Source organism: Schistocerca serialis, chromosome 12 (genome assembly GCF_023864345.2).
Source record: "Schistocerca serialis cubense isolate TAMUIC-IGC-003099 chromosome 12, iqSchSeri2.2, whole genome shotgun sequence".
In the NCBI taxonomy this organism is placed as follows: Eukaryota; Metazoa; Arthropoda; class Insecta; order Orthoptera; family Acrididae; genus Schistocerca; species Schistocerca serialis.
Genome location: NC_064649.1, coordinates 119,546,518 through 119,574,504, shown reverse-complemented (window position 1 = coordinate 119,574,504; position 27,987 = coordinate 119,546,518). Strand labels below are relative to the sequence as shown.

Genomic DNA, 27,987 nt, shown 5'->3' with positions numbered 1-27,987 from the left:
GTATTTTATCTCTCTGTATATAGCGTAACAACATTTATTTAAGTATTCATCATTAATTGATATATTAATGTGTTATTATGTACAAAGGTATACTATATGTAAAACTGTCAATATTAGCATAAAACTCCAAATATCTCTTCCATATTGTGCAGCTGTAGATGAAAATGGATCAATAAATCAAATCAAAAATCACAAGTATGTTCATTCAGACATGTCATGTAAATTGTTACTTCAATTAATATGTTTCACAAAGGTTCAAATACTTGAAATGCATACTGCTTAGAATTATTTTGCAACGTAAATTACGTTTGAGAGCCATTTCGGTTCTACAAAGAAAGAAGAAGCTTCTCTTCCGTACATTACTTCTGCCACCTTTACATACCACCTCCTCGTTTTTCTTTAAATATGGCCGTTTTCAGCTTCAACAGCTTGACCTCTCATAAAATTACTTTCTATTGCATGGCTGCAATTTATTATTTCTATAATAAAAGTCTGTTTTTACATAGACACATTTTTAAGATATCTCTTTTTAATGGCAAATAAAGCCTACAAATTCCTTCTGGAAAAATGTATTGGATTTTTAGGAAGACACTTTATTATAGCTTAAACCCCCGCCCCTCCTGATCAAACTCTCACAAGCTTATTTACATTAAGTGGAATCCAGAATAATAAAAGTTCTTCCATGTATAATTATAGCACATGTTTCATAATGTCACTGTCTTTTTAATATTTGTCATAGTATGTCTTGAGCCAATTCAGATGACTATTCACTCTCGTGAAAAGAACCGGGTAACCGGAACACGGTTTCCGTCCTCTTGGTGAGCCTAAACTTACTATTCCCTGAATGAACCACTGCTTTGTTGTGGCTGTTACCTTCTGCTCGAACAACAAGCCACCACCGCCATCACCTGCACAAAGTGCAGTACCTGTAAAGACCACCATTTTATTAAGAAAACAACAGAGAGTGGTAATTTCCTTGAACTGCAGATTCATATTCATTTTATTTATGAAACAGTGTTTAAATACTCACCATTTCTAAATCCTGCACAGAATTTGTCAGAAGCAAATAAAGGTCTTACAGACTGGGGAAGTAGCTCGTAACACTGGCTGAACTCGATAAATGGCAATTTGGTCATTAGCAGTACATCACTTGGTTCTGGACTTTCATTGTAATCCCAGTGGGCAATCTTAAAATGACAGATGACAGAGATTTTATTATATTTGTATCATCCTTTCAAGAATGACTTATTTCTTGAATAACTAACAATAGATAAGAAAGCTTTCACATAAATTACGTGCAGTATCAGACAAGTCACCCAAACTTAAGACAAAAACTTAAAAATATGCATCAACAATTCAGACAATTAGTTTACCCAAACAAAACTGAAATGAACACCTACAAAAATATTAGACTTGAATGTTCAGTGGAGTTCCAGTTTTACGGTGTCTCAACAGCAATGGCTTTTGACTGTGGGGATGTTGTCCAGTCATTCTGTTAAGCAAGATACTGCACATCTAAGATTAAGAAGAAGAGAAGAAATATTAATGTTCTCACATCCGATCAATTATGACATCTTTGGGAACTGAGCCAGATCTCGGATTGACATATGATGAGACAGAAAAGGGGTTCTGCGACCTTTCATAGGAACCATCAGGGCATTTTTCATCAAAGTAGACCACAGAAAACCTAAATCGAAAAGGTGTGTGTGCGTGTGTGTGTGTGTGTGTGTGTGTGTGTGTGTGTGTGTGTGTGTGTGTGTGTGTCATGCGATGCATATGTTTGTTTCTCTAGAACACTCAGAAGCAAGTTTATTGGTGCACGTGCTAAAATAGACAGACAAATGTGGTTAAGGCATTAAAAGCAAAAATGCCTCAAATAAAATGTCATTTTAAGATTAGAACCATTTTCTTCCATTTACATTCACCACCCAGTCACATCTAGTCATGAAGAATGTAAAATCTGTAACTTTTTCAGTGCTAAACACATTAAAACCCTTCTCCATAATAGGTTAGGGACGCAAGTCCTACATCTTACAAAAAGATAATTCCCTATTTTCAGCTGAAACAGAGTTCAGATCAACTAGTAAACTGACCTCTGCGAACTGTGCCCTGTCTCAAGTACCTCATTATGTCTCAGTGACCAGGATGTCATTTTCATTCTTATTTTATCTTTTTGTGTGTCATTCCTGTCCCTAGTGTTATTTCTTCAGCAATTTCAAATGACACACTTCCCTTCTATGTTAAATGCTTAATGTACGAGCACCATTTTAAAGAAATTAAACAAGGAAAGTCAGGTATTGATGCAGTGATCAGTATACGAACATGAAGATGAAACATCACAGACAACAAAAATAATAATGTTCCAAAAGATGAGTACATTATCAACAAAGCTGAACAAATGTTCGAATTTCTAGAAAGAAGTGTGTTGCATATACATACTCATACACTGGTGAGTTTAGGTGCATGCCTGATGACACTTTTAGTTTAAAGTTTAGTAATTGTGCAGTTTTAAGTGTAGTACCATCAAAGAAACATTTCTATGCAAACTAATGGAAAGGAAATAAAGCATGTTGAAAACAAAGACTGAAATCAATAGAAACATATACTCACAGAGCCAAAACTCCCAGAAGACAGTTGTTCTCTCTCATATTTACTTTCAAGATCTAGACTAGCTGGTCTCACAAAATCTGAGATTCTTATTTCATTTTTCAGAACTATTATAGCTATATCATCTGCATAATTTCGTGAAGGTCCTCTATACATATCATGAATCACAATTGAGTCCACCTGCAAATTGAACACATATTACGGAATTGTATAGAAGAAGAATGCAATTGAGGAAGCTAACAAATCATGAGAAAGGTTTGATGTCAAGTACTTATTTTTAAGCAGTTCAAATGTATAGTGCCACCGACAGACAAATATAAAAGTGATAGGGGCACACTTCCCAGCTTTCAGAACTAGCAGTTTCTCCCTTGAAGAGAAGCATAGATTGTGCACAGTTAAAAAGGAGGGGAAAATCATTCACATGTATCGAGGACGAGGGCCAACAAAAGTGAAAGGGGAGGTGTCAGAGAGAGCAGGGGAGACATGCTACGTTGCTAAGCACTCTGTCAGCTTCAGTCCACATGTGATAAGGACAGATTGACAAGTAATGATAGATTTGGAGAGAGAGAGAGAATAGTGTGACTGAGAATTAAGTCAGAAAAAAATTCATCTTCCTCTTCCTCTTAATCTATCTTTACTTCTCACTCTTTCCTTATCAATCTGCTGACAGAGTGATTACGTGTCTACCGTACCGAACCTACTCCCTCCAGCACCTCCCCCTTCACCTTTATAGACTCTTGTCATCACCACACACGGCTCCTACTTATTGGGAGGCATGCCCTTCATTTTTCATCCTGCGAAACAATCCACCTCTCATAACTGATAAGGAACTATTAGTGCTAATGTTAAGTAGTGTGTCGCTTTTACTTTTACATCAGCGCTGTTCTGAATGAAAGTCTCATCATTATTGCTACATGAATACTTTGTACTAAAAACCTACACCATGGCATCGTGAACTATACATCTTGCACTATTTTTCAACATAGTTGCCACTGACATTGAGACATTTGTCTTATCTTGCAATCAGTTTGAAGAAACCGCTTTGGTAAAACTCGGTGCCCAGCGATGCAAGTAATTGTCACAATGCTCCAACTCAGCATTGGTTTGGAAGGATATCCTGAAAGTGCGGCTTTCAATACAGGAAACAACTGAAAGTCCAATTGGGCAATATCAGGACTGCAGGCCGGCAACAAATCTGATTCTGTATGAGCCTTGCTGTGTGTGGTTTTGCATTGTCATTCAAGAGACCAACACCTTCACTAAAGGGCTCATCTCTTTCGTTGAATGGCGGACCTGAGTTTGGTGAGGACTGGAGTAGCACCTTTTGTGCCCTAGAACACTGGAGCCATAACTTTTCCTGGGTAGGTTTTTTCCTCACTGGTGAACTGGAATGCTTCCACATCGTTGAAGCATCCTTGGATTCAGGGGTAAAGTGGTGCACCCATGTGTCTCCATGTCTGTGATGATTCTGAATATGAACTTATTTCCCTCTCACGTGTACTGTGCACCAGGTGATGGAGGCTGGCTTTGATTCTTACACTCTTGGTGATCTGGGATCAGCTTTCTCAGTACACATCTTTCAGACACTTTTTGGTAACCCAACACATCGTGGAGCATATGGTGGGCTTGAGCACAGCCAACAGGCAGCGTGGATGCTTCGCCTGACACTGTAATGTGCATGTCCACTGAAACCATGTCCTTCTACATCTACATCTACATGATTACTCTGTAATTCACATTTAAGTGCTTGGAAGAGGGTTCATCGAACCACAATCATACTATCTCTCTACCATTCCACTCCCGAACAGCGGGCGGGAAAAACGAACACCTAAACCTTTCTGTTCGAGCTCTGATTTCTCTTATTTTATTTTGATGATCGTTCCTACCTACGTAGATTGAGCTCAACAAAATATTTTCCCATTCGGAAGAGAAAGTTGTAGACTGAAATTTCGTAAATAGATCTCGCCGTGACGAAAAACGTCTTTGCTTTAATGGCTTCCATCCAATCTCGCGTATCATATCTGCCACACTCTCTCCCCTATTACGTGATAATACAAAACGAGCTGCCCTTTTTTGCACCCTTTTGATGTCCTCTGTCAATCCCACCTGGTAGGGATCCCACACCACGCAGCAATATTCTAACAGCGGACGAACGAGTGTAGTGCAAGCTGTCTCTTTAGTGGACTAGTTGCATCTTCTAAGTGTCCTGCCAATGAAACGCAACCTTTGGCTCGCCTTCCCCACAATATTATCTATGTGGTCTTTCGAACTGAAGTTTTTCGTAATTTTTACGCCCAGGTACTTAATTGAATTGACAACCTTGAGAATTGTACTATTTATCGAGTAATCGAATTCCAACGGATTTCTTTTGGAACTCATGTGGATCACCTCACACTTTTCGTTATTTAGCGTCAATTGTCATCTGCAACACCATACAGCATTTTTTTCTAAATCGCTTTGCAACTGATACAGGTCTTCGGATGACCTTACTAGACGGTAAATTGCAGCATCATCTGCGAACAACCTAAGAGAACTGCTCAGATTGTCACCCAGGTCATTTATATAGATCAGGAACAGCAGAGGTCCCAGGACGCTTCCCTGGGAAACAACTGATATCACTTCAGTTTTACTCGATGATTTGCCGTCTATTACTATGAACTGCGACCTTCGTGACAGGAAATCACGAATCCAGTCACACAACTGAGACGATACCCCATAGGCCCGCAGCTTGATTAGAAGTCGCTTGTGAGGAACGGTGTCAAAAGCTTTCTGGAAATCTAATAATACAGAATCTACTTGAGATCCCCTGTCGATAGCGGCCATTACTTAGTGCGAATAAAGAGCTAGCTCCGTTGCACAAGCACGATGTTTTCTGAAACCATGCTGATTAGGTATCAATAGATCGTTCCCTTCGAGGTGATTCATAATGTTTGAATACAGTATATGCTCCAAAATCCTACTGCAAACCGACGTCAATGACATAGGTCTGTAGTTCGATGGATTACTCCTACTACCCTTCTTAAACACTGGTGTGAGCTGCGCAATTTTCCAATCTGTAGGTAGAGATCTGTCGGTGAGCGAGCGGTTGTATATGATTTCTAAGTAGGGAGCTATTTTATCAGCGTAATCTTTTCATTTGTGGATGTGGAGGGATGTCCACTGCAACTTTCAACCTCCATGCTCTGCCTTCCTTCTCTGAACGTGCAACACCAGCAACCAGCACCAGCAACCAACTACTTCACCATATACAGACTATAGACATTCACAGATGATGGATACACTAGTCCACCATTACGATTCATACCAGATAACATTCACACTTCCACTGGCGATCAAATTGTCAGTACACTTGTGTCTGCCATCCTGATGGGGCATGTCAGTCTGCTACTACTCTCTCTTCTCCCATTTTCTGAGCATGCATCATTACTCCTCCTCCTCTGACCCCCCCCCCCCCCCCCCCCTCTGTCTTTGAACCAGAAACAGCTGTGGGTTCACTATATGGCATGCATTTGTGTCACTTGATGTACCATCTCTTTAAAATATATTGATGAAACTTACTTTCAGGACATGTCTCATATTTGTCTTTCAACAGTGCTATACATTACAATGGTTTGAAAGTAAGCATTAGTGATCAATTCTTCCTTGTATTTTTTCACATATTGCTTACTTATAACATAATTAAAAATTAATTATTGTAAGATAACACATTGAATTAGCATTTACATACACTTTCCACTGTAACTGATGGAACATATGGACATAAGTTCCAAAATTAGAGATTTATGTGCTGTGCAGCATATTTTCTGGTGTTTCACAAAACTTGATTTTGATGTAACATTATTCCAAATTGACCTAATAATTTCCAAACATTTTATATCACATAATATTTGTTAAACAATATAAATGGAACACTAACAAATACCTCATGTGTGTTGCAGTGATTCAAAGAAATAAACTGTGCATGTTTAAATTCTGTAGATTGAACTACTTTTGAAAATATAATATTTTTTGTTTTATTATTGTAAATTTGAGTCTCATGGCCAAAGGTAACATCAGTTAACATGTTTAGCTTAGACATTTTGAGTATGAATAGAATGCAAAAGCCATTTAACCTAGCTATTCTTATGATCTTCCTTGATATCTCCTGGGAGTCTAAATACACTTGGACTGGATGAGGAAGAGTTATAGTGATCCAGAAGTGTCAAGCTAAGCAGTGTATCGTTAGCTCTGAAGTCCCAGGTATCTGACTACCATCCTCGAAGGGAACTGGTATGGGCCTAATGCAATGAACACTGACAGATTTGCTTTGTCCCTTTAAAACTTTTTCTTTTTCTTCTTCTTCTTCTTCTTCTTCTTCTTCTTCTGCAGTTCAAGGCTTAGGTTCTTGTGTCTGTTCTGTCTTTACTTTTCACTGATATCTCATTCTGGGTCTTCCTGCATCCTTTCTTTCTTCCTTTTGAATGGTGCAAGGTGGCTAGATGTGGGATTCTCTCTGCATTCATTCCTTGTAGGTGATGTTCCCATAACATTTTATTTTCTTCATCTCTTTATTAATATTGATATTATAAGTATCTAGTTCATTCCTACTATCTTCATTTCGTATACATTTTTCCCTGGTCACACCTCTCACTTTCCTAACACTGGTGCATTGGCACGTAAAAATTAAATTTTGTGGTCTTCATGCCAATGCATCATACTTCTAGTCTGTGAGGTACTTGCCAGTTCATTCTACTATTTTAAGAAATATGCAATAACTTGTCTGTCGAGATATGATGTTGGTAACATTAGTTACCAAAACTGGTTATAGAGAATAAAGGTTATTATTATCTATCTTGACAAAGAAGTTTATTTTCTCTAATATATTGTCATTGATCACCCCTTGCAGCTCAAAACGAGTAAACCAAAAAAGTGAAACAGGAGAGGTAACAAAACAGATCCTTGTGGCTACCCCATATAAATAGTTCAAGGTCCTATCATATGTCCTCCATATACATGTAGTAGCAACTGATCAGAAACAGAACATAACATGTTCTGTAAATATGGGGAGTATGTCAACATAAAAGTTTTCTGTGTTTGGTATTGCATCATAATGCAAAAACTACTGCTGCTATAGAAAAGCCAACGTTTCGCCATGATTGCAGCGGCCTTCTTCTGAGTTGAAACGTTAGCTTTTCTATAGCAGCAGTAGTTTTTACATTATGACGCAGTACCAAACCCAGAAAACTTTCATGTTGACTGACTCTGGCCGCGGAAGCCTACGCAATTATACGTGGAGTATGCATTATTCCTTCAGTTTTGTGGATAGCAGTGTTGCCGTTGTTGTCATTGTCATCTTCAATTGGAAGACTGATTTGATGCACCTCTCCATGATAGTCTATTTTGTGCAAGTCTCTTCACCTCTGAATCATTACTGCAGCCTGCATCTATTTGAACCTCTAGTCTAGATAACAGGTTCAATTAGGTAAGAAGGAGAGTGCACAAAATTCTACATGTATGCCATAACCAGTTATAGCCATTAATTGGATATTGTAGAGTTGATTAGTGGTGGTTAAGTTGATTGCTACATTTCATCCACTTTCCCAAGTAGTCCCAGACATCTTTTGTGGAATTGAAACCAGCCAATTTAGTGGTGTGTGTGTTTCCACAGCTTAGTGGTCAGCACAGCAGAATGATGTCACATGACAGGCCAGAGTTCAGTTCCCAGCTCGGTCAAACTTGTCTGGAGATTGTCAAATAGGTGAATATATTGCAGTAAACTGGAACTGCTAATATTTACAGAATTAATACACTGCCAGTAGGAAACATTGTTATGCACTTTTAATAAATTTCTCATACACAAAACACCTAATCATGACTGTTGTGAACAAGTGCTGTCAGAACTGAAATCTAACAGACATTTTTACAATCTAACAGACATTTTTACTTAAGCTGGTCTAACAGTCTCTGTTAAGATATTCACTTATAGAGTCAAAGAGTTGCTTATCAAGTAATCTTTCAAACTCTGTTTAAACTGTGCTTTATCTGAAACCAAGTTTCTAATGGTCACTGGCAATTTATTGAAAATGCGTGTTCCTGAATATTGGACCCCATTTTGGACCAAGTTAAGAGTTTTTACGTTTTTAAATAGTTTCTTCTTATTCCTAGTACTGATATTATATATTGATCTATTGGTTGGAAATAGAGATATGTTACTTTCAACAAATTTCACTAAGGAATAAATACACTGAGAAGCAGTGGTTAGAGGTTAGAATACAAAGTTCCTTGAGCAGGTTTCTACACGATGATCTCGAATTTATACCCCAAATAAATCTTACTACACACTTTTGCATGCTAAAACTTTTGCTCAATTTGACAAGTTACCCCAGAATATAATCCTGTATGACGTAATACAATGAAAGTAATGAAACTATGCAAGTTTTTTTTATATTTATATCTCCTGTATCTGACATAATTCTCACTGCAGATACAGACTTTTATGACGCTTCAGCAATTCTGTGGTATGCGCTTCACAACTAAAGTAATTATCGGGTTGTAATCCCAGAAATTTAACACTGTCAACGTCTTCAATCTACATGTCTTCATAAGTTATACACATGCTGGAAGGAAATCTCATACAGGTTCTGAACTGCATATAGTGGGTCTTTTCAAAGTTTAATGACAGTGAACTAGCTTCAAACCATTTATTAATTGCAGCAGGAACATGTGTGAGAGGCATTGTTAACAAGGCTGCTATCATCTTCGCCTCCGAGAATGTTAAAAAATGCAAAGACCATACAAATCTGAGTAGTACTTCCGCTCTGAGTGTTCCATACAAATTTAATTATGTACATCCTGTAGATAGTTTTATCCATCCTGGGAATTGCGAAACCTGTCCATTTTTACCTGTTATAAACATTGATACTAGCAAAATAACGGTCCCAGGAATCCCACAACATTCAACAATGTTTAATTTAAAGCCTGGATTTTTTAAATTTCACATTTTCTGTCGCTGTTTTTCATTTATTTTATTTTGAAGTTATGTTAACATGCTACACTAATTGGCAATTGCAGATTCTCTGACTTCATCTGCTCTCATCCCTGTCCAGTTACCGGTAAGATTTGACAGAAGTCTCCAGAGAAGAAAATGGTACAGCCAGGTATAGGCCTATTATTGTTACGCAGATATCAAACTGCTGTGTGGAATGCTTCAGTGGATATTTTATGGGATGTTGGAAACTCGTTCCAAACAAAGGAATTGCAATCCTGCATCAGTTACCTGTATTACTTCACTTTGAAACATTACAGATGCTGTACGTGTCGTAGGCATAGACTGTCAGAGACAGTTTGCATCTACAATGAGCGCTGGTGTGGCATGGTAGTCAGACAGCCTTACACCTATCAGCACTAGATGGCAAAGTCATAATTTTCACTGTGGCAGGGGACTTCACTCCATCATAGGCAGCCAATTAGCACGAAATATTTGTATATGTTATATATAAAAATGTTTCTCACGAATCACTGTACCCTTCAGTGAAAACCATATAAAAATCCTTACAGTAGTTCCTGACACTTTAGACAGATTATGAATGCAACGTAAGTTTGTAATGGCAAAAAATTATTTTTTATGTTGTATAATTGCAGATAAAAATTTTGGATTTTTTCCTGTACTTTTCCTGTGAAACCTTGCTTCTTGCCGAATTTCATGATTCTAGACTAACGGAAGTACCCCATAGGTTTTCAAGAGAACGTTTGCGACTATCAAAATATGTGACATTAATTCCCATATCTTTTGATTGCATTGGCTTAGAAGCTCAATTTTGACACCACCAAGGGACTGTAGACCTTAATACATGATAAATTTCAACAGTATTTGTCTAGAGATCCCTGAGAGAAATGGTTTTTAACAGTCAGGCAGACAGATAGACAGACAAACAGTGATCCTATAAGGGTTCTGTTATTACCGATTGAGGTATAGAACGTGAAAAACAACATCTCATTGTGTTCACAAAATTTTTTATATACATTCATCTCAGAAATTGCATCATCCAACATTTTTTAATTAAGCAGTATGTGACGCCTGTGATAACATTCCGCTTCAAAATATACTTTCTATACTCAAGACAAATGTATACTGAACTTCTACTCACTTCAAGTTGTTGTTCTTTTGGATCCTTTATATCCCAGCCTCTGTGGTGTTTGCCTGCTACAATCATGTAATCCTTAGGATTATTTGATTTTCCAAGACAGTGAGCAGCTGTAAAAACAATATTCTTTAGATGCACGACTTTTGTGAGATAACCTAACATTGAAAACCTATAAGCTGCCACTATTTTATTATTATTATTATCAAAATTACTATCAGTGTTACAAGAAACTAGTGCTGATGCCATTGTAATTCTGACAGACAGCAACGAACTTGGAAGAGAAGTTTAAAGAATGGACATTGTGTTGAAAGGAGATTATTAGAGGACATCAACAAAAACAAAACATGGGTAATGGAATGTAGTCAAATTAAATCTGGTAGTGCTCAGGGAATTACATTAGGAAATGAGATGCTGAAAGTTGAAGATGAGTTTTGCTATTTGGCAGAAAAAATTACTGATAATGGCAAAAACAGATAGAATATGCATTGTAGACTGTCAGCAGAAGGAAAAGCATTTCTGAAGAAGAGAAATTTGTTAAGATCAATCATAAGTTTAAATGTTAGAAGTTCTTTTCTAATACCCAGAGTGGAGCTAGCCTTGTATGGAATTGAAACATGGGTGATGATCAGTTCAGAAAAGGAAAGAATAGAAGATTTTGAAAGTCAGTGCTAAAGAAAATAGATGAAAATTATGAGATATGTTTATAAAATAAGGCCTCCAACTTTTTTCACATAGAAACCAAGTTTATTGGCAATGAATGTCATGTTGATGATAAGACTGAGCTTTCAGATATTTTTTGATGTAGTTACTGTTGTGGTCATTGCAAGTTTGCATGTGGTGTGGTCCTTTGCATACACTCCTGACACAGAACTCCCTTGCCATATTGTGCAGGTAACACTCAACTTCATTTTCCAAATCATCATCTGTCTGCAAATGCATTCCACCGAGATGTAACTTCACCTCAGCAAACATAGGTACTAGGTATTATGTCTGGGCTGTAGGGGTGAGCATGCCCAATCAGAACTGGGCCAAGAGATTGGCTGTTGCATAGGCAATATGGCAATGAGAGTTGTTGTAATGAAAACACACTCCCTTTGTCAGCATTCCCCTCCTCCAATTAGGAATGACATGGGTTGTTTCAAAGTCTCACAGTAGTGGGCAGCATTTATTGTTCTGCTGGTAGTTATAAACTGTCACAACAATACGCCTTATTCTTCCCAGAACATTATCGCCACCACTTTGCCAGCAGACAATATTTGTTTGAACTTTCACGGTTTTGGCAAATTCTAATGCCACCCCTGACAAGGCTTTTCATTAATTTCAGGTGCCGTGTAGTGTAGTATACCCAGGTTTCAGCACCCATGACAACTGAACCGAAAAACTCCTTGCCCTCTTCTGCATAGCACTCCAGGAATCTGCGGGCCACTTCATCACGTTGCCATTTATGGCGTTTGGTCACCATTTTGTGGATCGACCTCACACACATGTTGTGATAATGCAAATGTTTAACCAATATCTTGTCAATCGTAGTCTGATGGACTTCAAGCATCCTTTCACATAGTTCATGAATCGTTTTACACCAATAGTCATACATTTCTGTCTCCACTTTTGGATTTGTTTCAGCCGAAACCGAAACCCAACCAGAATTCTGTCCACTGTGGATGTCTGTATGTTTGTTCTTGAACTCTCTCACTTCCACATGTTTTCAATGTCCATTCACTTTGGCCCATAGACTTTGCATAACTGACAACGCATGTTAATGGGGGTAGTGCCCTCGGCACTCAAAAAACTAGATCACTGCAAGTAAATGGCACCTACAAGAGAAACTAGGGGAGAGCCATCGCAAACAGCTGCCCAGTCAAGACTGTGTGTTGCAGCAGTCTAAGATTGGTGGGGATTTGAAGGGGGGGGGGGGGGGAGCCAAAACCGTTTTTCATGGTTCCAGTTTCTTGGTGACCTTACTTTATGGACGCACCTCGCAGGTAGGTAGATTGCATAACTAATGAGGAGGTACTGAACAGAACTGGGGAGAAAAATTTACGGCATACCTGGACTAAGAGAAGGGATTCGTTATAGGATAGATTCTAAGACATCAACTAGTCATTGGTTTAGTATTGGAGGGAAGTTTTGGAAGTAAAAATTGTGGAGGGACACTATGAGATGAATACAGTAAGAGCAGATTCAGACCGATGTAGTTTGAAGTAGTCATTTGGTGACAAAGAGGTTTCTACATCATGGAGCAGCATGGAAAGAGCTGCTTAAAACCAGTCTTTGGACCAAGTACACAATAACTTCATGTAAGAGAAAGTAGTATGTTGTCAGACATGACTCTTCTTGAAATGTAAGTTATATAAATTTCAACAATAAGTGTCGGCTGTTGTGGCCATGCGGTTCTAGGCACTTCAGTCTGGAACGGCGTGACCGCTATGGTCACAGGTTCGAATCCTGCCTCGGGCATTGATGTGTGTGATGTCCTTAGGTTAGTTAGGTTTAAGTAGTTCTAATTTCTAGGGGACTGAGGACCACAGATGTTAAGTCCCATAGTGCTCAGAGCCATTTTCAACAATAAGTTTCTCCGTTGCAGCACAATGACACACTTGTGTGCTATTCACACTGCCTGTCCTTCATCTTTGGGGCTCCAGTTGCAATAATGTGTTCACTATCCAGGGGAACATCATGAATGTTTGTTGGTGGTGACCATTCCCAAACGTGGCAGATGAGAGTGCTCACCGCCCCAGTGAGCGTAAAGTGTGCTTCATCACTCCAGAAAATGTTCCAAGGCCAAATGTCCTTAACTCTTGCAAGAAACACAAGAGCAAAGTCTACTCAAATGTTTGCATCAAATGAAAAAAGTTGGTTAGTTCAAAATGGTTCAAATGGCTCTGAGCACTATGGGACTTAACATCTATGGTCATCAGTCCCCTAGAACTTAGAACTACTTAAACCTAACTAACCTAAGGACATCACACACGTCCATGCCCGAGGCAGGATTCGAACCTGCGACCGTAGCAGTTGCGCGGCTCCGGACTGAGCGCCTAGAACCGCTAGACCACCGCGGCCGGCAGTTGGTTAGTAAAGAGATTAGATTAGATTAGATTAGATTAATACTAGTTCCATGGATCATGAATACGATATTTCGTAATGATGAGGAACGAGTCAAATTTTCCAATACATAACATAATTAAGTTAATTTAACAACATACTTAAGTTAATATAACAACTTTTTTATTTTCTTTGTGTGTTTTTTTTAATTTTTTAAATATTTTTTTCTTAAGTTATATCTAAAAACTCCTCTATGGAGTAGAAGGAGTTGTGATTCAGGAATTCTTTTAATTTCTTCTTAAATACTTGTTGGTTATCTGCCAGACTTTTGATACTATTTGGTAAGTGACCAAAGACTTTAGTGGCAGTATAATTCACCCCTTTCTGTCCCAAAGTTAGATTTAATCTTGAATAGTGAAGATCATCCTTTCTCCTAGTATTATGCACACTGATATTACTTTTGAATTGGGTTTGGTTGTTAATAACAAATTTCATAAGAGAGTATATATACTGAGAAGCTACTGTGAATATCCCTAGATCCTTAAATAAATGTCTGCAGGATGATCTTGGGTGGACTCCAGCTATTATTCTGATTACACGCTTTTGTGCAATAAATACTTTATTCCTCAGTGATGAATTACCCCAAAATATGATGCCATGTATGGATTCCTTTTCATGATTGCAACACTTTTTGAACGGTGGACCATTGGTAGTTCAGCTCATGCACTGCCAGGAGATGGCATTTTTAGCTATGGCAACAATAACTTCTTCAACAATTTGTGGCACGATTCGCTGTCGGCTTCTCGCCAGTTAATTCAAACTTCTGAATCATGTTCTCCAACTTGATGTGGGTAGAGGGCCTTTCGTTATTCCTTTCACACATTGATGCTCACAAAGAACATCAGTCCTGCTGCTGTTTTGATTAAAAAAAAAGCTTTATGGGTAAAGCTCCATGCTGAAAGTCTGCAATTGTTTCAACTCAGCGTTGCCATGCCAGTACCAGCTTCCAGGTCAAGACATGACCCTGACACTACTAACAATGCAAATGCTCCAACACAAAGTCTGGACAGTATTCCTATAAAGTTGGCTACCTGTACAGTAAATAGCTTTCCATGTACATTGGCGGAAGCAGTGAAAGTTTAATTGTAATGAACACATACAGGGTGTCCAGAAAAGGACTACCTGATTTCAACATTAAATATCTCGAAAACAAAGATCGATAGAGGAATGCAGTAAACGGTATGTTTATTGTGAAAGCTGTAAGAAGTTAGCAGTTTGAAATAATAGTTACAAAAGCTGCCAACAGATGGCGCTGTAATCGCCTTACGTAATACCTAGTATAAATAGTGATCCGAAGCCCAGAGCGATCAGTTCCACTATTGAAACGTGAAAGGAGGTTAGCGTACCGAAGGAAGTGATTAAAATCTTGTACTCCACTGAACAACGCGTTTTTCTGGTGCTAGAGTACCACAGGTTAGAAGAGAGTCCTACGGCAACAAGGCGAGGTTTTCAAGCACGATTTAATGTTCCAAAAGGACCCGATGCGAAAACCATTCGTACGCTCTTCGCAAAATTTCAATGAACAGGCAGCGTAACTGATGATCTAGTGGGGCATGTTGGCCGCAAGCAAACCGCAGTTACGCCTGAAAATATCGCCACAGTTTCTGGAATTATTCAGCGAAATCCAATGTCATCCGTCCGTAGAATTGCATCTGAGACTGGTTTGAAGCGTTCCAGCTCGCAGAAAATACTGAGAAAGAGCCTACACATCTTTCCATTCAAAACTGAAACGCACCAGGCCATACCCGTACGAGCTGTCTAACAAAGGGTTGCCTTTGCTAATCAGATGCTCACAATGATTGATAGTGAAGGATTTGATGTTGGCTGCATCTGGTTTACAGATGAAGCACACTTCCACCTGAATGGATAAGTGAATAAACAGAACTGGCGATTTTGGGGTTCCGAAAAGCCATATTGGTGTGAAGCGAAATCCCTGTATTGTCCTTAAATTACTGTGTGGGCTGCAGTATGCAGCAGAGGCATTATTGACCCTTTTTTCATTCGAGAAACGGTCACTGGTACACGTTACGTTGCGATTTTGGAACAATTTGTCGCCAGACAGCAAGCGTCAGAGGATCGACCAGGTACTGAATGGTTTATGCAAGATGGCGCCCATCCACATCGGACCGAACAAGTGTTTCGCTTTCTTGAGGAATACTTCTGGAATCGAGTTATTGCTTTGGAATATCCCAAATTTACTGGTGCTGGCATGGATTGGCCTCCATATTCGCCGGATTTGACTCCCTGTGACTTTTTTTGTGGGGCACAGTGAAAGACATGGTCTACCCGAAGCATCCCGCCACGCTGGACGAGCTTCAATCGGCGATCTCTGTGGCAGGTGAATCCATTTCGGTTGAGACACTACGAAATGAGATGGCGAATTTCATTCTTCGTTTGCACCACCTCTGTAGTGCCAATGGTGAACATTTTGAAAACATTGTGATGTGATTGTTTGCAAAGATTGTTTTCATAAGATTAATTCACTTATGTATGCTGATATGAGCTGTACAGCGTACAGCGCCATCTGTTAGCAGCTTTTGTAACTATTATTTCAAACTGCTGTATAAACTTATTACAGCTTTCACAATAAACATACCGTTTACTGCATTCCTCTATCGATCTTTGTTTTCGAGATATTTAATTTTGAAATCAGGGAACCCTTTTCTGGACACCCAGTATAACAGAGTGTCATGGATCACATAATCAATATTTGGTATTTGTAGCTCAGCTGCAAGAAAGCTAAGCAATATGTTTTAGAGCTTGTTTATGTGCGTCTCCTGCTCCGCTCTTCAACTACATTGTGGGTGATTGTCTGTGCTCTTTATTGTTGCTTATACTCTTTGTAGATTTGTGCAGACTGGGAGTTTACGAAGGTATGTCAAGACAATCAGGTACGTTTGTTGGAACAAGAGAGGGATACTACAACAAAATGAGAGGCAAATACACAACAAGATGCAATAAACAGTAAGATTTACAAATCTCAGGTATTCAGAGGGGTAAAGAGGGAGTGAACAAATTATAGACTTACTGCCTTTAGAGATGCTTGGGTGATACTATGTAATGCAATCCATAATACGTTACCCTGAAGTAACACACACTGTAGCAAATATTTAACTTGTAAATAACTCACCAGTTAGAACCAACTTTCTTTTTATAAGGGTTCCACTACATAGTTGTAAATATCCATCATTTTCATGTAAATATATTCCAACATGCCATGGAAATTCTGCAGCCAGTGAAGGCTTTCCATCAAGGAGATACGATTCGTCTGTTGGAATTGGTTTTACACACTCTGCAACATTTTTATAATCACACATTTGATTTTACTTTCTGAATTATTTTAGTATTTACATGTATGATGATAAAGATCAGGCTGACAAATTTATATTGGTGGCATAAAGTTTACAATTGTTATTTGCCAGACAAGTTCAAGCAATGTAGGCAAAATAAATTGAATCTTCAGGAAGCATAATTTTACATCTACCTCCACATTAATACTATGGAAATTACTTTGAAGTGCAGGGAAGAGGATATTTTACAGTATGCTCATGATTCAGTAAAACAGTAGGGTACATGAGCAGAGAACAAATAATTCACAAGTTGGTTGGTATGAGCATTTACTTAATATTATTACAGGCTGGGTAACAGTTTTTTACTTTCATACATTAAAAGTTATACATATGTTTCATAAATATAAATCTTGTCTTCCTCAGGTTTAGTAAACAATACTATTACAGAACACTCTATCATTTATCTATACTGATCTTCCGTAAAATGGGGATCTAATACTAATTGTTTTTGAACTCACTTTAAATTGGAGAAGAGATAATAGTGTTGGCTATTAATTGAGCCCCTTGCCACAAGTAAGATAACATCTGCAGATTTCCAGAAACAATGTCTTGGTTTCTAGCTACATTATCTGTCATCGTTTATTTCACCATGAGGGCCATGAAGTCTATCACTTGTATTACTATCTTTCATTGACTATCCCATTATGTTGTTGTTGCACGTTTCCATGTTTATGCATTCTCTTTTTATTGGCTCCTTTCGTTATCCACTGAAGTGATAAAAGTCATGGGATAGTGATATGTATATATACATAGTGGTGACAGTGGTATCTCGTACACAAGTTATAAAAGGACAGTGTGTTGGCAGAGTTGTCATTTTTTATTCTCAGGTCGCTATGTCAAAAAGGTTTCTGACGTGATTATGCCCACACAGCGGGAATCAAGAGACTTTAACGCGGAATGGTAGTTGGGGCAATCTCTTTTGGAAATTGTTAGGAAATTAAATATTCTGAGACCCATAGTGTCAAGAATGTGCCGATAGTACCAAATTTCAGGCACTACCTCTCACAACGGACAACACAGTGGCTGACTTAACGACCATGAGCAGTGGCGTATGGGTAGAGCTGTCAGTGCTAACAGACAAGCAATGCTGCATGAAACAAACGCTGTAATCAATGTGGGACATATGAGGAACATATCCATTAGGGTGGTGCATCAAAATTTGGCGTTAATTAGCTGTGGCAGCAGATGACTGATGTGAGTGCCTTTGCTAACAGCACGGCATCACCTGCAGCTCCTCTCTTGCGTTCGTGGCCATGTCTGTTGAATCCTGGATGACTGGAAAACTGTGGCCACAGCAGATGAGCCTCGATTTCAGTTGATAAGAGTTGATGGTAGGGTTCGAGTGTGGCACAGACCTCACAAAGCCGCGGACCCATCTCGTGAACAAGGCACTGTGCAAGCTGGTGATGGCTCCATAATGGTTACATGCAATTGACTGGTTCCTCTGGATATTTCTTTACTTGGAAACCATTTGCAGCCATTCATCAATTTTATGTATCCAAACAACAATGGAATTTTTAGGGATGAAGTTGATGCATCATGTCACCACGCCACAATTGTTCATGACTGGTTTGAAGAAGACAGCGGACAATTTGAGCAAATGATTTGGCCTCCCAGATCACCAGTCATGAATCCCATCGAATATTTATGGGCCACAATAAAGAAGTCCTGCACCAGCAACACTTCTGCAATTATGGATGGCTATACAGGCATCACCACGCAGTGTTTCTGCAGTAGGCTTCCAGCAAATTGTGGGGTCCATGCAGCCTCGAGTTGCTGCACTATGTCAGGCGAAAGGGGCTCTGACATGACATTAGGAGGTATCACATGACTTATGTCAGCTCAGTGTATATTGAACTATCTTATTTATTCATTGGCATGTCCATTTTGATGCTGCTGTTCACCTTCCATGTTTTCAAAGCAAGGAAGCAGGAGTTTATGTTTCACATTTTGTACAAAAAAGAAAATACACTCAGGATGAATTTAAAATTGCTGGCTCTTACTTACCTTCAGGATACTAAGCTGTAGTGTGTTGCTACTACTCCATCTGTTATACTTTCTGCTCCCAAGAATAATTAATTTTTTTTGCTATTTCATTCTATATGTAATGCAGCTGCACACTTAATAGATAATGTGTACAGTAATATAAAATTGTTCTTTATGAAAAATTCCATTTAAAGTCACAGTTTATTTGTTCATATTTACGTTTTATTGTATGTACTGTATTGTATGTTAACCAGTGGCCTAGAAACTATGGAGAGGCTCCGTCGCTGCCGCAGCCGCAGTGGTCCACAACCCCACGACGACTACCGCAGTCCACTTCACCCCTCCAACACCCCACACCAAACCACTCTTTCAGGGTTATTCACATTTACTTTCCTTGTTAATGATGCAATTGACTTTACTAGAAGCCTATATAATTAAATGACTAACTGAGGTTATGACGTCATTTAATCAGGAAACATTTTGCAGCAGTGGGAGCATAGGAGGTATTGCTACCACTCATTCAAAAGCAGACCTTCCAACTTTTTGAGAACATATTTTGAATTATCTGAAACTAATCAACTCATGAAATGATTAACATTAATAAAAGTTCAGAACCTCACAATTCCAACTGCCTATTTTGCTTTAACACCTACAAGATTCTGAAGTATGACAATGTATTTTTGTTGCTATATTTTTTTCTGAATGAAACAACACCTCTCACTAATTAATTCAATCACAGACAGAGATTTTGTATAATTTGGGGTCATAACAAATTTATTCCAAGATGGATTTCATACATGTAAACAGGGGGTTTCTGACTCTCTCTCTTTTCAAGCATTAATCTCGACTGGTGGGGTCTGCTGGTCAATCGGATGTGGCATGTTAATTTGAAGGGGTGGCCAGATGCCCTTCGTGTCACCACCCCGTACCCCCCCGGGAAGGGATTAGTGTACCCCAACTGTCTGCACCTAGTGTAATCCGTGGAACAGTGTGCAGATGTCTGCAATCCCTGTAACTGAGGCAGAACGTGGGGACCAGTCCAGAAGTCACCTAGCGGGATGTGGAAAACCGCCTAAAAACCACAACCACGCTGGCCGGCACACGAGCCCTCGTCAGTAATCCGCCGGCACACCTACACGAGTCCAGCAAGCAGTGCGTTAGCGGTTTCAGCTACACTGGTGGGTAGGGGATTTCTGACTAAGGATGAATAATAATGTTCCATATATTTTATGTTTTACTACCATGAAACCTTTTTTATAAACCAGATAATAGTAAAACTGTAGAGTACATGCAGTATAGTAAAGTCTACCCTAGCCAATTTTCAAAACATTATGTAGTTTCAGAAGTCACATAATCTTATGCCTGTCTTTAAATAGTCAACTTCCCACAAAGTCACCTGTCACTAACCAATGCGCAACCAGGTAAGATCTCTATGTAGGGCCATTAGAGTCCCATTGAGTAAGTATGTAAGAACTACACTCCTGAAATGGAAAAAAGAACATATTGACACCGGTGTGTCAGACCCACCGTACTTGCTCCGGACACTGCGAGAGGGCTGTACAAGCAATGATCACACGCACGGCACAGCGGACACACCAGGAACCGCGGTGTTGGCCGTCGAATGGCGCTAGCTGCGCAGCATTTGTGCACCGCCGCCGTCAGTGTCAGCCAGTTTGCCGTGGCATACGGAGCTCCATCGCAGTCTTTAACACTGGTAGCATGCCGCGACAGCGTGGACGTGAACCGTATGTGCAGTTGACGGACTTTGAGCGAGGGCGTATAGTGGGCATGCGGGAGGCCGGGTGGACGTACCGCCGAATTGCTCAACACGTGGGGCGTGAGGTCTCCACAGTACATCCATGTTATCGCCAGTGGTCGGCGGAAGGTGCACGTGCCCGTCGACCTTTCAGTCTGCAGCGGAGTGTGCGCTGATATGAAACTTCGCGGCAGATTAAAACTGTGTGCCCGACCGAGACTCGAAATCGGGACATTTGTCTTTCGCGGGCATGTGCTCTACAAACTGAGCTACCCAAGCACGACTCACGACCCATCATCACAGTTTCAATTTCGCCATAAGTTGGTAAAGTACTTGCTGGCGAAAGGCACATAGTTTTAATCTGCCAGGAAGTTTCAATATTGGGTTAGTTTACTTCTGTCTCCAAAACTCTGCCAGTTCAGTTCCTTCACTACTTCTGTGACACTCTCCCACGGATTAAACAAACCTGTGACCATTCGTGCTGCCCTTCTCTGTATACATTTAATATCCCCTGTTAGTCCTATACGTTATGGGTCCCACACACATGAGCAGTATTTTAGAACTGGTCGTACCGATGATTTGTAAGCAATTACATTTTGTAGACTGATTGCACTTCCCTGGTATTCAACCAATAAACGGAAGTCTACCACCTGCTTTACACACAACTGAGTCTATGTGACCATTCCATTCCATATCCCTACAGTGTGTTCCTCTCAGGTATTTGTATGAATTAGCCGATTCCAATAGTGACTTATTTTCCGCCCCTGGTAGCTGAGTGGTCGCCAGCATGGTAGCTCAGCGTGTTCGGTCAGAGGGTCAGCTGCCGTCTGTAATAAAAAATACTGAGTTAATCGATCAACAACGAACTTAAATGAATGTCTTACGACGTCCGCCCCGAGCAGATGCAAGGAACAAAAGCGAACAAAATGAGATAAAAAAAAAAAGAAGCGGTCAGCGCGACAGGATGTCATACCTAATGTCCCGGGTTCGATTCCCGGGTGGGTCGGAGATTTTCTCCGCTCAGAGACTGGGTGTTGTGTTGTGTTGTCCTTATTTTTATCATTTTGTCCTCATCGACACGCAAATCGCCGAAGTGGCGTCAACTCGAAAGACTTGCACCCGGCGAACTGTCTACCCTACGGAAGGCCCTAGTCACACGGCATTTTTACAGTGACTTTTTGTCTGTTTCGTTTTGTGAAACGCAAAATTTTACATTCCGAACATTTAGAACAAGTTGGAATCTCTTCACCATGTTGAAGTCTTATCAGGATCTGACTGAATATTTAAGCAGATTACCTCAGATAGTACTTCATCATAGATAACTGCATAATCTGCAAAAAGCCTGATTTTACTCTTAATATTGTAGTTTTCAGAGAACGCATTTAGTAAAGTTTGACAGGATGTCTTATCACGCCCTCTACTAACAAAACTGTAATTTTCCCAATCAATTGCTGGATGATTTAAGTCTCCACTGATAATTAAAGTATGATTGGTGAACTTAGATACAAGTGAACTGAGGTTTTCTCTAAAGTTTTGGGTTAAATCAGGAGACGAGCCTGATGGGCGATAAAAGGATTCAATTATTTTATGTCCACCGCTAGTCTTGCCCAAACATCTGACTCGCACTGATGAATGTCACATGCAATGGCAATCATTATACCACGGCGCTGTCACATACGAGGGCTGTTCGAAAAGTACGGTATCTTTTCAAATTGTGCGGGCAGCATACAATCTATTATTGATCTCTTTTTGTTATGTTGGTACACATGTCCCGAACATATGTTCACAGTTTCAAGTTACAGCATACTTCGTTTGTTTTTGACAGATAGAAAGTTTAGAGGTGTTTTAGTGTACTCGGCGATTTTCTATTGTTATAAAAAATGGAGCAAAGAAATTGCATCAAATTTTGTGTGAAATATGGAATCAAGTGCTCTAAAACACTTGAAATGTTGACAGTGGCATACGGTGAGTCTGCTCTAAGTAAAAAAAAAAAAAAAAAAGTTGCAAGTGGTACAAGTTCTTCGAAGGTGGCCGAGAAGATGCCAATGACGAACATCGCTCTGGACGCCCCAGCTCATCAGCAACAGCTGATCACGTCGAAGCTGTGAAGAAAATTGTTTTGGAAACTCGTCGAATTACCGCAAGGGAACATGCTGAGGATGTTGGCATATCTGTCGGCTCGTGTCATGCAATGTTTTTCGGATGTTTTGGACATGAGACGTGTCTCAGCGAAGTTTGTTCCAAAACTTCTCAATTTTGATCAGAAGAACCGTCGCATGAGCATCGCTCAGGAGCTCTCGAATGACATCAGTGATGATCCTGATTTGCTCAAAAGGGTCATACTGGTGACGAAACATTCGTTTACGATTATGACGTCGAAACCAACGCCCAGTCGTCCCAATGGAAGCATCCCTGAGAGCCAAGACCGAAAAAAGCACGCCAAGTTCGATCAAATGTCAAAGTTTTGTTCGCTGTTTTTTTCAATTACCGTGGTGTAGTGCACCTTGAATTTTTGCCAAAAAAGTCGTACAGTCAATAAGGAATATTATCTCGACGTTAAGCGTCGTTTGCGGAAGCAATACGCAAAAAATGTCCGGAATTGTGGGACAACAATTCGTGGTTTTCGCATTACAACAATGCACCAACTCATTCGTCGTTGCTTGTGAGAGATTTTTTGGCAAAAACAACACGACAGTCATGCCCCAGCCACCATATTCATCGGATATGGCCCCTGCGACTTTTTCCTGTTCCCAAAACTGAAGAGACCTACCAAAGGACTAAGATTTTCAACGATTGATAAAATAAAAACTGCATCGCTGCAAGAACTGAAGACTGTATCAGAATGTGCTTATGAGAAGTGCTTCGAGGATTGGAAGAAGCGTTGGCACAAGTGTATTGTATCGGAGGGCGATTGCTTTGAAGGGACAACTTGAATAAATGATAATTAATTGAAACCCTCAGCTGCCGACAGGTGTTATTGACATACCTTGATGGGCACAGCTGAAAATGTGTGTCCCGACCAGGAAACGAACCCAGGATCTCCTGCTTACATCACAGACGCTCTATCCATCGATAAATGATAATTAATTGAAACCCTCATCTGCCGACAGGTGTTGTTGACATACCTTGATGGAGACAGCTGAAAATGTGTGCCCCGACCGGGACTCGAACCCAGGATCTCCTGCTTACATGGCAGACGCTCTATCCATCGATAAATGATAATTAATTGAAACCCTCAGCTGCCGACAGGTGTTGTTGACATATTTTGATGGAGACAGCTGAAAATGTGTGCCCCGACCGGGACTCGAACCCAGAATCTCCTGCTTACATGGCAGACGCTCTATCCATCCATAAATGATAATTAATTGAAACCCTCAGCTGCCGACAGGTGTTATTGACATACCTTGCTGGGGACAGCTGAAAATGTGTGCCCCGACCAGGAAACGAACCCAGGATCTCCTGATTGCATGGCAGACGCTCTATCCATCCATAAATGATAATTAATTGAAACCCTCAACTGCCGACAGGTGTTGTTGACATACCTTGATGCGGACAAAAAAATGGTTCAAATGGCTCTGAGCACTATGGGACATAACTTCTGAAGTCATCAGTCCCCTAGAACTTAGAACTGCTTAAACCTAACTACCCTAAGGACATCACACACATCCATGCCCGAGGCAGGATTCGAACCTGCGACCGTAGCGGTTCCAGACTGTAGCGCTTAGCTCCGCTCGGCCACCCCGGCCGGCCTTGATGCGGACAGCTGAAAATGTGTGCCCCGATCGGGAAACGAACCCAGGATCTCCAGCTTACATGGCAGACGCTCCATCCATCTGACGCACCGAGGACACAGTGGATAGTGCGACTGCAGGGACTTATCCCTTGCACGCTTCCCGACAGAGCCACATTCCCAACTTAATGTCCACAATCTACCGGGTGATCAAAAAGTCAGTATAAATTTGAAAACTGAGTAAATCACGGAATAATGTAGATAGAGAGGTACAAATTGACACACGTGCTTGGAATGACATGGGGTTTTATTAGATCCAAAAAAATACAAAAGTTCAAAAAATGACCGACAGATGGCGCTACATCTGATCAGAATAGCAATAATTAGCATAACAAAGTAAGACAAAGCAAAGCTGATGTTCTTTACAGGAAATGCTCAATACGTCCACCATCATTCCTCAACAATAGCTGTAGTCGAGGAATAACGAACAGCACTGTAAAGCACGTCCGGAGTCATGGTGAGGCATTGGCGTCGGATATTGTCTTTCAGCATCCCTAGAGACGTCGGTCGATCACGATACGCTTGCGACTTCAAGTAACCCCAAAGCCAATAATCGCGCGGACTGAGGTCTGGGGACCTGGGAGGGCAAGCATGACGAAAGTGGCGGCTGAGCACACGATCATCACCTAAAGGCGCGCGCAAAAGATCTTTCACGCGTCTAGCAATATGGGGTGGTTCTAATAAAACCCCATGTCATTCCAAGCATGTGTGTCAATTTTTACCTCTCTATCTACATTACTCTGTGGTTTATTAAGTTTTCAAATTTATACTGACTTTTTGATCACCCGGTACATACGTAATGTTCCTAATAGATACTTAGCCCATGCGAGTTCGCACAGGTTGCCCGAACTCTTACGGGAACCGTCAACTTAAGTGGGAGCGAGTAATGAGTGGATGGGCAAAGTATCTACTAGGAACATTATGTATGTATATTGTGGACAGTTGGGAATGTGGGTCTCACGGGGAGCGTGCAAGCGATAAGTCCCTGCAGTCGCACTATCCACTGTGTCCTCGGTGGCTCAGATGGATAGAGCGTCTGCCATGTAAGCAGGAGATCCCGCGTTCGAGTCCCGGTCGGGGCACACATTTTCAGCTGTCCCCAATGAAGTGTATAAACGCCTGCTTGCAGCTAGGGTGTCTATTTAATTATCATTTCATTTCTAGCAAAGCTGCATGGTCATCCACGGTAACTGTTCTTTCGGGAACAGATACTACCGTCATATATAGTTAAAAATATGGGTTCCCGGCCTTTGACCTTCTTGTGCGAACGCACACGCTATGCCCGAACTCGTACGGGACTTGGTAGATTAATCTGCCACGAGTAACGATTATGATGGGCAAACATCTACTAGGCGCACTACGAATGTAGTGGTGTGGACATGTTGGGAATGTGGATCTCACGGGGAGCGTGCAAGGGATAAGTCCCTGCAGACGCACTATCCTCTGTGCCCTCGGTGGCTCAGATGGATAGAGCGTCTGCCATGTAAGCAGGAGATCCGGGGTTCGAGTTCCGGTCGGGGCACTCATTTTCAGCTGTCCCCATCGAGGTATGTCAACAACACCTGTCGGCAGCTGAGGGTTTCAACTAATTATCATTTATTATAGAAAAGTTGCACGGTCATCAATGGTATCTGTTCTTTCGAGTTATACTATCTTCATAGACAACGTGAATATTAATGAATAAATAAATATTTTTTTCATAAAAATATAAAGTCGCCTTAGTTTTTGAGCACACCTCGTACGCGACAGATCGTTAATGTAACGCGGCAACTGTGGCTTACAGGTCGCCTCGTAAATAGCACCTCGCAGCTACAAAACTAAATACGTGTATCTGAGCAATGCAGACTCGTGGTCACGTAACACGAGGCGCATCACGCCAATGCTTCACACAACCAAAACGCGATGAAACAATAATTTTACAAAGTACTTTTAATAACGTCAGAAATCTGTGGTAATCAAAATAAAGAAAATTGTAGAACATTAGATTATGTGAACCTATCCTCTGGGTTGTGGTTTCAATAGATACTATAGATGAATACTCCGTTTCACAATGCCAGCACGGTTATTATGTGATTTAGGTAAAAATTTATATCTCCAAAAGTATTGGAGTTATTGATTTGAAATTTTAACGGTGTGGTTGTATTATCCATAGAATTTGGTATACAAAGTATGAAAAAGATCGATTAATATTTAATAGTTGTAATGACTTGGCAAGACAGACAAGCCACTCGGAGGTAGCCGAAAGGCACGCGTTTAAGCTCACGCAGACTGGCGTGAGGTCTGGAACAGGACAATGTCTTGAGAATTGCAAATAAAGTACGAAGATCTTGCAATATTTAACTTTAATCCATAATTCGAGAACATCGCTCTTGATGATACATAATTTATAACCTCAATATAAACTGGTAATGGCGCCTTGCTAGGTCGTAGCAAATGACGTAGCTGAAGGCTGTGCTAACTGTCGTCTCGGCAAATGAGAGCGTATTTTGTCAGTGAACCATCGCTAGCAAAGTCGGCTGTACAACTGGGGCGAGTGCTAGGAAGTCTCTCTAGACCTGCCGTGTGGCGGCGCTCGGTCTGCAATCACTGACAGTTGCGACACGCGGGTCCGACGTATACTAACGGTCCGCGGCCGATTTAAAGGCTACCACCTAGCAAGTGTGGTGTCTGGCGGTGACACCACAATAGTACTTCTTCATATTCACAGAGAGTACGTGTAACGTACTGCATGCAGCGTTAATCAAGTACACTGCTCGCTCGGCCCAGTAGCAAAGCGTGAGATCCAAACACCTGCTCTCTCACTGGCTCCACGGCAAGTTAAGCGTTCAGTGCAAGGTGAAAACTCTTAATGATTTGCTACTTTACATACCGACTCATAAAAGTGAAGTGGGCGACAGAAGTGCCTCAGCGGATAATAAATGCTAATCGCATCATCTTTAGTCTGCGGGCCCGTCTACAGTGCCACGTAACGTAAATGGGAACAAAGAACGAAAGAATACCTGTACCAGGGGTTTGGGCACTGGCCGAATATAACGGCAGACAGACTGCAGTGGGTTGGCCACATTTGTCAGGCTGATGGATTCGTCCCCTACCGACTCTCCAACTTATTGGCCGGTACTTACCAGCGGTGAGCAGCAGCAAGAGTGGCCACAGCTGCCCTCGGCGGAGGTCCATCGCGCACTGCGGGGCTTCACCAGCACTGTGCACATATAAGCGAGGCCGTTGGCCTCTATTGGTCGCTGGGGATACCGGAAAGTACCGCAACATTGAGGA

General features: G+C 40.7%; 1 protein-coding gene across 1 annotated transcript; it reads right to left on the bottom strand.

Annotated features, from left to right (window-relative positions):
- Positions 1-16: 16 nt before the first annotated feature.
- LOC126428118 (clotting factor C-like) lies at positions 17-27,987 on the bottom strand. The gene is made up of 6 exons (XM_050090025.1): positions 27,837-27,987; positions 16,963-17,124; positions 10,734-10,840; positions 2,611-2,787; positions 1,031-1,187; positions 17-926 (listed from the first exon to the last, which is right to left on the bottom strand). Exons 1-6 carry the CDS (start codon positions 27,979-27,981, stop codon positions 724-726), a joined length of 951 nt encoding a protein of 316 aa, XP_049945982.1. The 5' UTR covers positions 27,982-27,987; the 3' UTR covers positions 17-723.